The following is a 14,518-nucleotide window of genomic DNA, read 5'->3' as shown; positions in this document are numbered from 1 at the left end:
GAATGCCTATCTCACCTCTGTGAGTAACACCTGCTGCTCCCTTAATCTTCTGCTCACCCTGATTGATAGAGGGGTAGAGTTGTGTTTATAGTGTGGGGCAGGCTGTGGATGTAGTCTACCTGGACTGCAGCAAAGCCTTTGACGCTGTCTGCCACAAGCAGCTCCTGGCACAGCTGGCAGCTCATGGTTTGGGCAGATTCACTCTGATATGGGTTAAGAATTGGCTGGAGGGCCAGGCCCAGAGAGTGGTGGTGAATGGTGCCACATCCAGCTGGCAGCTGGAACTAGTGGTGTTGTCATGGAAGGCCCATAGGCCCAAATACATGCCTTGCCTTGCCTGGACATGTTTTTCTGCCCACACCAGAAGTAAACACATAAACAAACACAAAGAGGCATAACAAACATGGTGCCATAAAGTCTGGCCTGCCCAAGGGCCTTGGTTGTGTAAGGTGGTTGTATAGGTTGTATGCACCTAGCTTATGGCCCATGGGGTGAAAGGCTCATGCTATCCCCATATTTGTGAGGTCCAGGCTTGTGGACTTTGCCTGTTATGGTATGGTTTGGCTAACTGCCAAGCTGATGGGTCATTTTGGTGTCCAAAGGGCCATCAATCTCAGCCCACATTTGATAAATAAAGGTACACAGGTATACAAAGTGCTTAGGCTCACCCGCACTGCTTTTTGCTTATGCCTGCCTGCCTGTTCACCCAGAGTGCATCTGCTTTTCTCTATGGAGACACAGACTCCTGTGGGCTCCCAGCCAGCTGTGCACACCTGCACACCACTGCAGTGAGTTACCAGGACTAGGTCCTGTATTGCCTGCCTTTATCTATGGAGCTCAGCCTCCCCTGCAGCCGTGCACCCTATTGCATGCCTGCTGCTTTATCACTGCCCGGTAAGCTCCACTGCTGCCAAGTTACCAGGAGCAGACCCTGGGCTGTCTGCACACAACCGGCCTGTGTGGTCAGCGTGACACCGTGCAGAGACTGCACAGCATCGTACTCCTCCTGCACCTGAGGTCCTGCCTAAGATTCCCTGGACAGAGCTGCCAGAAGAAGCCAGAAGAACAAGGTCAGGTCAGATATGTCTGCACATCTGCATCCTTTCCCCTGAGGCCAGGAGGATTCCAGACACAATGTCCATGGGCAGAGTTCCTGAAGATTGGACACTTGTGTAGGCTGTGATGTAGCCCCAGAGGGTGATTGATAATTAATAAGAGTTTGTGAGCAAATGCTTTAATGGCTCTGTAATTCTCTACTGCCTTCTGCCACAGAGCAGAAAGAGCTTGGGCCCAGCTACTGGGCAAGCAGCATATTGACCCCATGCGGCATTTGACCACGGGGAAATTCCTCTCCCTGTTTATAGTTTGAATGTTTGCTGGTTATTAACAAGTTACTGTTTGATGTTATTCCTAGAACGTCTTTCATAACCGTGTAAGATCCAAAATAAAACTCAGAGGTTGGGGGTGGTGAGAGTTCAGAATGCTGAAGTGAATAAATATCTATTTTTACAGAATCTCATCTGGCACCAATTAATTTCTCCCCTCCGCCACAACTGGTGTAGGCGGCAGAATCCCCCTAAGTGACAGGTGTGCCCTAGGGACCGGTGCTGGGCAGAGTCCTGTTCAATATCTTTATTGATGATCTGGACAAGGGGACTGAGTCCAGCATCAGTGAGTTTGCAGATGACACCAAGCTAGAATCATAGAATCACAGAATCATAGAATCAGCCAGGTTAGAAGAGACCCCCAAGCTCAGCCAGTCCAACCTATCACCCAGCCCTACCCAATCAACCAGACCATGGCACTAAGTGCCTCATCCAGGCTTCACTTCAACACCTCCAGGGATGGCAACTCCACCACCTCCCTGGGCAGCCCATTCCAATGCCAATCACTCTCTCTGCCAACAACTTCTTCCTAATATCCAGCCTATACCTACCCTGGCACAACTTGAGACTGTGTCCCCTTGTTCTATTGCAGCTGTGGAGCTGTTGGAGGGTAGGAGAGCCCTGCAGAGGGACCTGGCCAGGCTGGATGGGTGGGCAGAAGCCAATGGGATGAGATTGAACAAGGCCAAGGGCAGGGTTCTGCACTTTGGCCACAACAACCCCAAGCAGCACTACAGGCTGGGGACTGAGTGACTGGAGAGCAGCCAAGCACAGAGGACACCTCCCTAGATCTGCTGGCCACACTCCTTTTAATGCACCCTCATTGAAGCTGAATAGCTAAGTCAGGTTGTGCTTCTGTAGCCTTATTTGCAGCATGTACTTTGAAGGGATAGAAATTCATGTTGAAGTCTGGTAATGCAATACAGAGATCAGAGATATTTTGTTGACATATCAAGTATGTAAATAGATAAGTACATAAGCAAGCAAAATATCTCTGTGTTGTAGAAAACTGTGAATCTCGGGGTCTCAGGATTGTGAATGCCTGAGCTGACCCGGGCAGAACAGAGAGAGCATAAGGGATGATTTAAAAATATACTGTATTAGCTGCAAGAAAGTCATAGAATCACAGAATCAGTCAGGACTGGAAGGAACCACAAGGAGCAGCCAGTTCCAACCCCCCCGCCGTGCCCAGGGACACCCTACCCTAGAGCAGGCTGCACACAGCCTCAGCCAGCCTGGCCTCAAACACCTCCAGCCATGGGGCCTCAACCACCTCCCTGGGCAACCCATTCCAGCCTCTCACCACGCTCCTGCTCAACAACTTCCTCCTCACCTCCAGCCTCACTCCCTCCACCTCCACCTTTGCTCCATTCCCCCCACTCCTGCCACTCCCTCACAGCCTCAAAAGTCCCTCCCCAGCTTTTCTGTAGCCCCCTTCAGATGCTGGAAGGCCACAAGAAGGTCCCCTGGGAGCCTCCTCTGCTCCAGCCTGCACAGCCCCAACTCTTTCAGGCTGTGCTCACAGCAGAGCTGCTGCAGCCTCTCAGTATCCTCCTGGCCCTGCTCTGGACACTCTCCAGCATCTCCACAGCCCTCTTGTCCCAGGGCCTCCAGAACTGGATGCAGCACTCCAGGTGGGGTCTCAGCAGAGCAGAGTAGAGGGGGAGAATCCCCTCCCTGGCCCTGCTGGCCACACTGCTGCTGCTGCAGCCCAGGCTCTGCTTGGCTCTCTGGGCTGCAAGTGCACACTGCTGGCTCCTGCTGAGCTTCTCCTCCTGCAGCACCCCCAAGTCCCTCTCCTCAGGGCTGCTCTCCAGCCAGTCCCTGCCCAGCCTGGATCGGTGCTTGGCATTGCCCTGACCCAGCTGCAGGACCTTGCCCTTGGTCTTGTTGCACCTCCTGAGCTTGGCCTGTGCCCACCTCTGCAGCCTGTGCAGGTCCCTCTGGATGGATCCCTGCCCTCCAGCCTGGCTGCTGCACCACACAGCTTGGTGTGGGCAGCAAACTTGCTGAGGCTGCACTCAGTGCCTCTGCCCATGGCAGCCACAGAGATGTTGAACAAATCTGGTCCCAGGTCTGATCTCTGAGGGACTCCACCTGTCACTGGCCTCCGCGTGTAAGAAGTGAAATTCTACACTGATATAAATTTCCTTCTCCATGAGTATAAAATGCAAACATAAAACAAAGCGATTGGTGAAAGGCTTATAACAGCAAATGATGCCATGCAAACTCATCTCTTCCCAGTCTCTCTGTATTTTTGTGATGCAGTGAGGTTTACTCACTCTATTTACTACATTTTAGTAATATACTAGTATATTACAAGTATATTTCAGTAATTTACCATATACTATATAATTACTAGAATATTTTAGTGATTTACTATAAATTTAGCATGAATATTGAAAAAATATGGATCTGAGAAACAAGAGAGAGAGAAGCAGCAAAACTGAGCACATGAGATCACATAATCATAGAAACAACCAGGTTGGAAGAGACCTCGAAGTTCATCCAGGCCAACCTATCACCCAGTCCTATCCAGTCAACCAGACCATGGCACTAAGTGCCTCAGCCAGGCTTTGCTTCAACACCTCCAGGCACAGTGACTCCACCACCTCCCTGGGCAGCCCATTCCAATGCCAATCACTCTCTCTGTGAAGAACTTCCTGCTAACATCCAGCCTATACTTACCCCGGCACAATTTGAAGCTTCAATGTGTTATGAAGGAGACTCAAACTGTTTTATTTCAGTGTTAAGAGCACAGACTGTGTATTAAAATTTGGTTCACAGCTTCTGTATGGTATTCTATGCATAACCCAAAACTGACTGTTGAAGCAGGCTGTGCTAGTTTGAGCATAGCTGGGATACTTTGGTGAGAAGCACTAGATGCTAGGCTGTGAAAAGGCAACAGTGGTGATGTCTGCTGCACTCATAGGTGACTGAGATGGATAAGAACAAGAACACAAACCGAGATAACAGAGTTGAGTGGCTTTCTGTTGTACCTGGTGCCTGTGCTTTTGCCACTGGCCTGCCTTCTCTGTAGCTAGTTCTCCTGCTTTCTAAGCCCCCTTGTCAATCCTCCAAACTCAACTCGCGCATAAGGCATAGTCTGGGATAAGGTAGAGGGGTGGAAAAGAGGTGCAAGGGTGGTTGAGAGCCCCTCCTGGGAACTCCGGTTTCTTGCAGGGCTGTTGTGTTCCTGTACTAGTTTTAGCTTGTGTATTTCATGTTGAGATGTTGAGATACTGGAATGTGTTCAGAAAGAGGAGATGAAGCTAGGGAGGGGCCTGGAGCACAGCCCTGTGAGAAGAGGCTGAGGGAGCTGGGGAGGTGCAGCCTGCAGCAGAGGAGGCTCAGGGCAGAGCTCATTGCTGCCTGCAGCTGCCTGCAGGGAGGCTGCAGCCAGGTGGGGTTGGGCTCTGCTACCCAGCAAGCAGCAACAGAACAAGGGGACACAGCCTCAAGCTGTGCCAGGGCAGGTCTAGGCTGGATGTTAGGAGGAAGTTCCTGGCAGAGAGAGTGATTGACATTGGAATGGGCTGCCCAGGGAGGTGGTGGAGTGGCCATGCCTGGAGGTGTTGAAGCCAAGGCTGGCTGGGGCACTTAGTGCCATGGTCTGGTTGCTTGGCCAGGGCTGGTTGGGCTGGCTGAGCTTGGAAATCTCTGCCAAACTGGCTGATTCTGTGGTTTCTGTCTCTAGCTGCACACATTTTAACTGCCTGCCTGTATGTTGTGCTAAGCTGTGACTATAAAGCTTCATTCCTCAATTTCCAGATGGCTGAGTCTCATCTGGGTGATTTCATAAGAGGGGTCAGAGAACACCTAAACCATCACAAAGACACAAAAGACACTGCAGGGAGCAAATTTAACACAGAAGGGCATTTTCCATAACTTTTTCCTAGCAGCATGAATTAAACTATCACAAGTTGCAAAAACAAAAGTTCTGATGAGGATCCCACTGCACGGCAGAAAGGATTTTTGGCACATTTGTACCCCTGGCTAATAGGCAGAGAGCAGAAACACAGGGCATTCTCCAAGAGCTTCAACCATCAGCTAAAAGCTGAGTTGTAAAACATGGAAAGATTTATGCAGAGAGCGTTGCTGGAACCACACCAAATCCTACAGGGTCTCAGTTCTGGTACACGAAGAAGACCTTGAGTACCTCAGACAGTATAAAAATAAGAGTAGAGCCACCACAAGTTCTGCCAAGTGAAACTAGCATGGTCCTGGAATCAGATAGGGGGAAATGGAGACAGTGAAAATGAGCAGCAAAGTTCATACTCAATGAAGGTGAAAGACATCTTGGAGACTGTGAATAAGCAAGTGTTAGGGGGGAAAAAAGGTACATGTAAATTACCACTAATCTACAGTACAAGGTAAACTACCAAAGACCGCAATAAGAGCTCTTAGGGGCAAGCCTGCAGTCAGAAGCTACACAAACAAGCTCAGTAGGATTTTGAGGCAGTGTATAACAACAAAAGTGAACACTGCAGAAACATGTTCTGTCTATCTCATAATAGTTGGTGTTGTAATGCTACTCCTTTAATGGACGTAAGCTAAGCATGCTGCTGGCTGTCTGAAAGTCTTACATTACTCACTGCTGCCCTTTGCTTCAGGTTAGAGATCCTGTCTAATGTAACAACCCAAACGCATGGAAACTGTCCGTATCCTTTGCAGGAGTGGAAGAAACAAACCCCCACAGAGAATGACTTCTATGTGCTCCATAAGCCGTTTTATTCACAAGGCAACCTGCCTTTGCAACCACTTGGAAAGCTTGGTGCCTGTTTGTTCACCCCTCACCTTTGGGACAGAACACATTTCCACTGCTATTTGACAGGGATAACACCCTCTGGAAGCAGAGAGAAGTGTGCCTTCCTGATGCATTTAATGTTTGCTGTCAAAGACTACTCTTTCAAAGCCTTTTAATTAATCTTTGATCACAAATTCTTGACTCTAAAAAGCTACAAAGCTACTAATGCACAGACTCCATAAGGCCTAGCCAAAATAAATTTGCTGGAAAATCGAACTGGGATGTAGAGCTCAAAATGACAAATCATGTCTAATCTCTACTAGACCCAGGTCCTGCACCTGGGGGGGTGCAATCCCAAGCACAGCTCCAGGCTGGGTGGGGAATGGCTGAGAGCAGCCCTGAGCAACAGGACCTGGGGGTCTGGGCTGATGCAAAGCTCCACAGGAGCCTGCAGTGTGAGTGCAGCCCAGACACAACCCTGTGCTGGGCTGCAGCCAGAGCAGTGTGGGCAGCAGGGCAAGGGAGGGGATTCTGCCCCTTGCCTCTGCTCTCCTCACACCCCACCTGCAGTCCTGGGGGCAGTTCTGGAGCCCCTAGCACAAGCAGCACATGGAAGTGTTGGAGCCAGTGCAGAGGAGGCCACCAAGATGCTGAGAGGGCTGAAGCAGCTCTGCTCTGAGCACAGGCTGAGAGAGTTGGGGCTGTGCAGGCTGGAGAGGAGAAGGCTTGGAGGAGACCTTGGAGTGGCCTTCCAGGATCTGAAGGGGGCTGCAGGAGGGCTGGGGAGAGACTATTGACAAGGTCTGGTAAGGCCAGGACGAGGGGGAATGGGTTTAGAATTGGAAGAGGGGAGATTGAAAGTGGATGTTAGGAAAGGGTTCTTTGCAGTGAGGGTGGTGAGACACTGGCACAGGTTGCCCAGGGAGGTTATGGCTGCTCCCTCCCTGGAGGTGTTCAAGGCCAGGTTGGATGAAGCCTTGAGTGTCCTGTTCTAGTGGGAGGTGTCCCTGCCTATGGCAGATGGTTGGAACTGGATTATCCTTGAGGTCCCTTTCAAGCCAGATTCTAATTCTATAATTCTGTATCACTGGGGGGGAGGGGGAATAAATTCTCCCTCAGCATTCTGTAACTGCTTTAGAAAAGCAAAAAAGGAAATGCAAAACCATGACATTTTTTAAACTCATCTCACCTTTCAGTTTTATCCATCATTTCAGGTAATAATTTCCTAACCTGTTATGATCCATTGAAACTAATAATAATTGCTATACAGATAACATGAGGTGCAACAAGACCAAGGGCAAGGTCCTGCAGCTGGATCAGGGCAATGCCAAGCACCAATCCAGGCTGGGCAGGGTCTGCCTGGAGAGCAGCCCTGAGGAGAGGGACTTGGGGGTGCTGCTGGAGGAGAAGCTCAGCAGGAGCCAGCAGAGTGCACTTGCAGCCCAGAAAGACTACCAGAGTCTGGGCTGCAGCAGCAGCAGTGTGGCCAGGAGGGCCAGGGAGGGGATTCTCCTCCTCTGCTCTGCTGTGCTCTGCTGAGACCCCACCTGGAGTACTGCATCCAGCTCTGGAGCCTCTGGGACAAGAGGGCTGTGGAGATGCTGGAGAGTGTCCAGAGCAGGGCCAGGAGGATGCTCAGAGGCTGCAGCAGCTCTGCTGTGAGCACAGCCTGAAAGAGTTGGGGCTGTGCAGGCTGGAGCAGAGGAGGCTCCCAGGGGACCTTCTTGTGGCCTTCCAGCATCTGAAGGGGGCTCCAAAAAAGCTGGGGAGGGACTTTTGAGGCTGTGAAGGAGTGTCAGGAGTGGGGGGAATGGAGCAAAGGTGGAGGTGGGGAGATCCAGCTTCGATGTTAGGAAGAAGTTCTTCAGCATGAGAGTGGTGAGAGGTTGGAATGGGTTGCCCAGGGAGGTGGTTGAGGCCCCATGGCTGGAGGTGTTTGAGGCCAGGCTGGCTGAGGCTGTGTGCAGCCTGCTCTAGGGTAGGGTGTCCCTGGGCATGGCAGGGGGGTTGGAACTGGCTACTCCTTGTGGTCCCTTCCAGCCCTGCCTGATTCTGTGGTTCTACATTGGCTGGCTCAAGGGATGGTGTGAGAGGAGGCACTTTGGCTTCTTCAACCTTGGGGGAACTTTTACTGAGCCAGACCTGCTTGATCCTGATGGGGTTCAGTTATCTAAGAGGGGCAGGAGAGTCCTGGCACTGGAGTTGGCAGGGCTCATTAGGCAGGCTTTAAACTAGATCTGAAGGGGGTGGGTGAGGCAATTACTCTCTGTGAGAAGGAGAGAGTGGGAAGGAAACTAGGGACAATTGAGGAACCCAGAGCCCAGCTGAAGTGCATCTGCACCAATGCACGCAGCTTGGCTAACAAGCAGGAGGAACTGCAAGTCCTGGTCCACCAGGGTGACTATGAGATAGTTGCCATTTCAGACACTTGGTGGGATGACAGGCATGGTTGTAGTGCTATACTGGGGGGATACAGCCTCTTCAGGAGAGACAGGCAAGGGAGAAGAGGAGGAGGGGTGGCTCTGTATATTAGGGAGTCACTCCTTGCCACTGAGCTTGAGGTGAGGGACGAAGGGGTTGAGAGCTTGTGGGTTAAAATCAGAGGGAGGACTAACAAATCTGACATCCTGGTTGGAGTCTGTTACAGACCACCCAACCAGGATGAGGAAACAGATGAGATATTTTACAAACAGTTGGAGGCTGTCTCAAGATCATCAGATCTTGTCCTTGTGGGTGACTTTAACCTGCCAGACATCTGCTGGGAACTTAATTCAGTAAAGAGGAGGCAGTCCAGGAGGTTTCTAGAGTGCATGGAGGACAGCTTCATGACCCAACTGTTAAGTGAGCCTACTAGGGGTCAAGCTCAGCTTGACCTGCTGCTCTCCAACAGAGAAGGGCTGGTAGGAGATGTGGCAGTGGGAGGCTGCCTGGGGTGTAGTGATCACGAGTTAGTGGAGTTTTCAATATGCAGGGAGGTAGGGAGGCACTACAACAAAACCTACACCTTGGACTTTCGGAGGGCAAACTTCAATTTGCTTAGGAAACTTATTTGCAAAGTCCCCTGGGCAGCAGTCCTCGAGAACAAAGGGGTCCAGGATGGCTGGACCTACTTTAAACAGGAGCTCCTGAAGGCTCAGGAGCTGGCAGTTCCATGTGCCCAAAGATGAGCCGGCAGGGAAGGCGACCAGCCTGGATGAGCAAACAGCTCCTGAAGGAATTGGGGGGGAAAAAGAGGGTGTATCACCTCTGGAAGGAGGGGAAGGCTTCTCCTGACGTGTTTAAGGAGGTAGCCAGATTATGCAGAAGAAAAATTAGAGAGGCTAAGGCCCAGCTAGAACTTAGGCTGCCACCTCTGTGAAGGATAATAAAAAGCACTTTTATAAATGTATCAGTGCTAAAAGGAAGGGCAAGAAGAGCCTCCACTGCTTACTGGACCAGGAGGGGAACACTATAACTGATGACAAAGAAAAGGCTGAGGTCCTGAATGCCTTCTTCACCTCAGTTTTCAACAGCAAGGAGGGAGGAGTTCAGGGTAAGTGGCCTCTTGAACTGGGGGATGGGGTCAGGGAGTGGTGTGTTCCCCTGGAAATTCATGAAGAGTTAGTTCAGGACCTGCTGAGCCATCTGGACACCCACAAGTCCATGGGACCAGATGGGATCCATCCCAGGGTGCTGAGAGAGCTGGCAGCTGAGCTGGCCAAGCTGCTCTCCATCATTTTCCAGCAGTCCTGGCTCACCAGAGAGGTCCCAGGAGACTGGAAACTGCCAACGTGGTCCCCATCCACAAGAAGGGTGGGATGGAGGAACCTGGGAACTACAGACCTGTCAGCCTGACCTCAGTGCCAGGGAAACTGATGGAGCAAGTTAGCTTGGGCGTGATAACTGCACACCTGAGGGATGGCAAAGGGCTCAGGTCCAGCCAGCATGGGTTTAGGGAGGGCAGATCCTGCCTCTCCAACCTGATCTCCTTCTATGATCAGGTGACTGCTTGGTGGGTGTGGGGAGGCCTGTGGATGTGGTCTGTCTGGACTTCAGCAAGGCCTTTGACACTGTCCCCCACAGCAAACTGCTGGCTAAGCTGTCAGCCCATGGCTTGGATGGCAACACTCTGTGCTGGGTTAGGAACTGGCTGGAGGGCTGAGCCCAGAGAGTGGTGGTGAATGGTGCCACATCCAGCTGGCAGCTGTCACTAGTGGTGTCCCTCAGGGATCAGTGCTGGGCCCATCCTCTTTAACATCTTCATAGATGATCTGGATGAGGGCATGGAGTCAGTCATCAGCAAGTGTGCAGATGACACCAAGCTGGGGGCAGATGTGGCTGGGTTGGAGGGCAGAAGGGCTCTGCAGCAGGACCTTGACCACCTGCACAGATGGGCAGAGTCCAAGGGGATGGCTTCAATAGCTCCAAGTGCAGGGTGCTGCACTTTGGCCACAGCAACCCCATGCAGAGATACAGGCTGGGGTCAGAGTGGCTGAGAGCAGCCAGACAGAGAGGGATCTGGGGGTGCTGACTGATACCCACCTGAACATGAGCCAGCAGTGTGCCCAGGTGGCCAAGAGAGCCAGTGGCATCCTGGCCTGCATCAGGAATGGTGTGGCCAGCAGGAGCAGGGAGGTCATTCTGCCCCTGTACTCTGCACTGGTTAGACCACACCTTGAGTCCTGTGTTCAGTTCTGGGCCCCCCAGTTTAGGAGGGACATTGAGATGCTTGAGCATGTCCAGAGAAGGGCAACGAGGCTGGGGAGAGGCCTTGAGCACAGCCCTACGAGGAGAGGCTGAGGGAGCTGGGATTGGTTAGCCTGGAGAAGAGGAGGCTCAGGGCAGACCTTATTGCTGTCTACAACTACCTGAGGGGTGGTTGTGGCCAGGAGGAGGTTGCTCTCTTCTCTCAGGTGGCCAGCACCAGAACAAGAGGACACAGCCTCAGGCTGTGCCAGGGGAGATTTAGGCTGGAGGTGAGGAGAAAGTTCTTCCCTGAGAGAGTCATTGGACACTGGAATGGGCTGCCCGGGGAGGTGGTGGAGTCGCCGTCCCTGGGGCTGTTCAAGGCAGGACTGGACGTGGCACTTGGTGCCATGGTCTGGCCTTGAGCTCTGTGGTAAAGGGTTGGACTTGATGATCTGTGAGGTCTCTTCCAACCCTGATGATACTGTGATACTGTGATAATTATCTAACAGCTTAACACTTTCTGGGCCTGAGCATACATCACCTAGGGATTTCTGCTTAATACATTTGTGCTTGTTGCTACTGACACAAACCTTTAGGCTTCAACAACAGTGCTTAGTAAAACATTCTGAAGGTCTGCCAGAACGAATGCACCTACAGCAATAAAGACTGTGAAAAGAGGCAGTATCTACAGGAGTTTGCTTTCTTCTGAATTAGTTTGGCCCTCTTAAATAAAAGAAAATAAAGGAACACAACAGGTCTGCAAGTGTTCTCATGCCTGTTTGGATGTGTGCAAATTAACCAGCCCTCTCACTTTTTTTCTGTCTTCCTTTCAACATTGCCTAATCTAAGATGCACAGGACATCATCACAACAGTAACTTAATAAATGAAAATGCCAATAATTATTTGTAAGAAATTAACAACAACTCTACATGAGGAATGTTTCAAGCAAAGCCTGGCTGGGGCACTTAGTGCCATGGTCTGGTTGATTGTACAGAGCTGGGTGCTAGGTTGGGCTGGGTGAGCTTGGAGCTCTCTTCCAACCTGCCTGATTCTATGATTCTATTCTCAATAAGTCTTTTTATTCTCTAACATGATGTACAATCCCCACACAAGGGCAGGCTCTGGCCAGTCTGATCTAGGGTAGGGTGTCCTTGCCTATGGCAGGGGGGTTGGAACTAGATGACGGAGGTTCTTCTTCCCCTGTACTCAACACTGCGCAGGACACACCTTGAGTCCCGTGTCCAGTTCTGGGCCACTCAATTCAAGAGAGATGTTGAGGTGCTGGAAGGCGTCCAGAGAAGGGCAACAAGGCTGGGGAGGGGCCTGGGACACAAATCCTATGAAGAGAGGCTGAGGGAGCTGGGGGTGTGCAGCCTGCAGCAGAGGAGGCTCAGGACAGAGCTCATTGCTGTCTGCAGCTGCCTGAAGGGAGGCTGTAGCCAGGTGGGGTTGGGCTTTGCTGCCAGGCAGCCAGCAACAGAACAAGGAGACACAGTCTCAAGCTGTGCCAGGGGAGGTCTAGGCTGGATGTTAGGAGGAAGTTGTTGTCAGAGAGAGTGATTGGCATTGGAATGGGCTGCCCAGGGAGGTGGTGGAGTCACTGTCCCTGGAGGTGTGCAAGAAAAGCCTGGCTGGGGCTGTTAGTGCCATGGTCTGGTTGGTTGGGCAGGGCTGGGTGCTAGGTTAGACTGGGTGATCTTGGAGGTCTCTTCCAACCTGATTGATTCTATGATTCTGATTGTGGTACCTTCCAACCCTGACTGATTGTATGACTTACAATGTATCAAGTATTGCATGTACTTTTAACAGGTGATGCTTGAAGTGATGATTTAAATCCACAAGAAAGTCCTCAGTTGCCATTTCTTCCTCTAGTGGACTTAATTGTGAATTATCACAGAAAGGAATCCTTCACTATGATTGGAAAGCAAATTCAGTTTCTCCATATGCATTTAGACAGGGTACACAGACAGAAAGGGAATACAAACACCACCACAACGCAGCCAAGTTACTGCCACCTTTCAAACTGGGGTAAAATTAGCAGCACTAATATAACAACTCCCTTGGGAAAGGGGAATAAAAAAAAAAGGGGGGGGGGGGGGGGGGGGGAGGGAAGTGGAAAATAGAAGTTACAGCTTCTTCCAAAATATCAGTCTTCTTTAAATTTGGATAGCATTTTGGTTTCCTTTAATTTTATCCATAACAAGAAAAATGTGACTGGTCTGTTAAAGCGATACCAGCAGAGCTCACATCCTCATGCAGCAGCAAAAGTTACACTTCTGCTTAATTTCATGAACTCTGAGCAAGTCCCAGCAAGTCCCAAGTGGTTAATTTGAATGTATTTTATAATGGGTAAAGGCTGGCATGTGCCTGAAGTGTCACTGAATCAGGCCCTGGGCATTTGAACCCAGCTCTCAGCCTACGTGCTGCTTTCTACAGCTTCCACAGACCTACAAGTAAGTAAAAGTGCATCTAAAGTGTTTGCACAAAATCAAGTGGGAAGATGGATTTAAGCACTGCAGTAATGATTAACAGCTGTAGTTCACTCGCCTGAGGAGCTTAGAAAAATTCCATTAACTCCTACTTAAGTCACGAAATACCTTGCTCCAGTCCAAAGAGAAAACTCCTGGTAGAGGTTTTTGACGTTTCCTTTTCTTGCTTGAGGTACCTTGCTCTATCAACAACGAGAGGACTCTTCACTAGGTCGGTTGTGAGAACTCAGGCTGCTCAAGGGATGACTCCACCTGAGCATCGCTGATGAACAGTCCAGCAGGAAACTCTATGCTAAACGAACCCCGAAAACTTCTACTCGCAGGCTTGAATCTGGCTGATTATTTACTTCTGCGATTTAGTCACTTATTTACTAGTGAAGTCATTGAAGGGGGCAGGGGAAGAGGGGGAAGGGATGCCATACAAACACAGATGAGGGCAAAGGCACTTGCCTGTCGCTTCCTCAAGGCTGCAAAGGTCAGGCAGACGCCAAACACTTCGACAAAACGGTCCACCGCCTAAAGAGTTACTGCGCCCCCAAAGCCGCTGAGAACGGGGAGGGGGCGGCTGGCTTCCTCCTACAGGCAAACGTCCGGCCCCAGAGTGTGCTTGTGAGGGGTAACGTTTAGAGAAACCGAACTCGACTAGCCAAACACACACTCCCTACCTCCACGACGTGCTCCTCCAGCCGAGAAGGTGGCTGTGAAGCACACCCAGCTCTCGCCTGCCCTGCTGGGAGGGGGGTTGGCCGGCAGGAAACTCATTCATTAATTATGACCGGGCAGATGTCCCTTTAAGGTCTGCCGTGCTCTCCGAGGGCCGTAGCTGAAGGCTTAGAGGGGAGAGGTTTGGCTTTATTTGTACATCTTACGGGGAGGTTTCTAAAGCTCAGAGGTCTTGGGAGGGTAGGTGGGAGGAAAGTTGTGAGCGGGGGGAGGAAGCGAAATTCTCCTCAATGCGGAGAAACAACATAAAGACTGAATAACAAACAGGAAATGCCTGACTCGGCTGCGGGCGGTGCAGAGCGCTGAGCTCCACTCGACGCGCAGCACTGCCGGGCGCGCCGGCGGCAGCACCGCTCCCGCGGCAGCACCGCTCCCGCCGTCACGGCCCTCGGCCCTGGGCTCGCAGCAGCCCAGGAATGGCTGCCTCCTACTGGATGCTGACAGGTGAGGAAAGCTCCTTTTCCGCCTCGCTTTGAAGACCCAGGTTCGGAAAGCAGCTCTGCTG

At 51.2% G+C, this 14,518-nt stretch overlaps 1 protein-coding gene across 1 annotated transcript in view; it reads left to right on the top strand.

Annotated features, from left to right (window-relative positions):
* The first annotated feature begins 14,262 nt into the window (after positions 1–14,262).
* The window catches only part of ITGA1 (integrin subunit alpha 1), a 115,598-nt gene continuing 115,342 nt past the window's right edge, over positions 14,263–14,518 (top strand). The window contains exon 1 of the mRNA XM_064176482.1: positions 14,263–14,457. Coding sequence (XP_064032552.1) covers positions 14,430–14,457 — 28 coding nt within the window. The 5' untranslated portion in view covers positions 14,263–14,429. The remainder of the gene's footprint in view (positions 14,458–14,518) is intronic.

Source organism: Pogoniulus pusillus, chromosome Z, assembly GCF_015220805.1.
Source record: "Pogoniulus pusillus isolate bPogPus1 chromosome Z, bPogPus1.pri, whole genome shotgun sequence".
NCBI lineage: Eukaryota > Metazoa > Chordata > Aves > Piciformes > Lybiidae > Pogoniulus > Pogoniulus pusillus.
The sequence above is the reverse complement of the archived record's forward strand: the minus strand, read 5'-3'. Positions and strand labels throughout refer to the sequence as shown.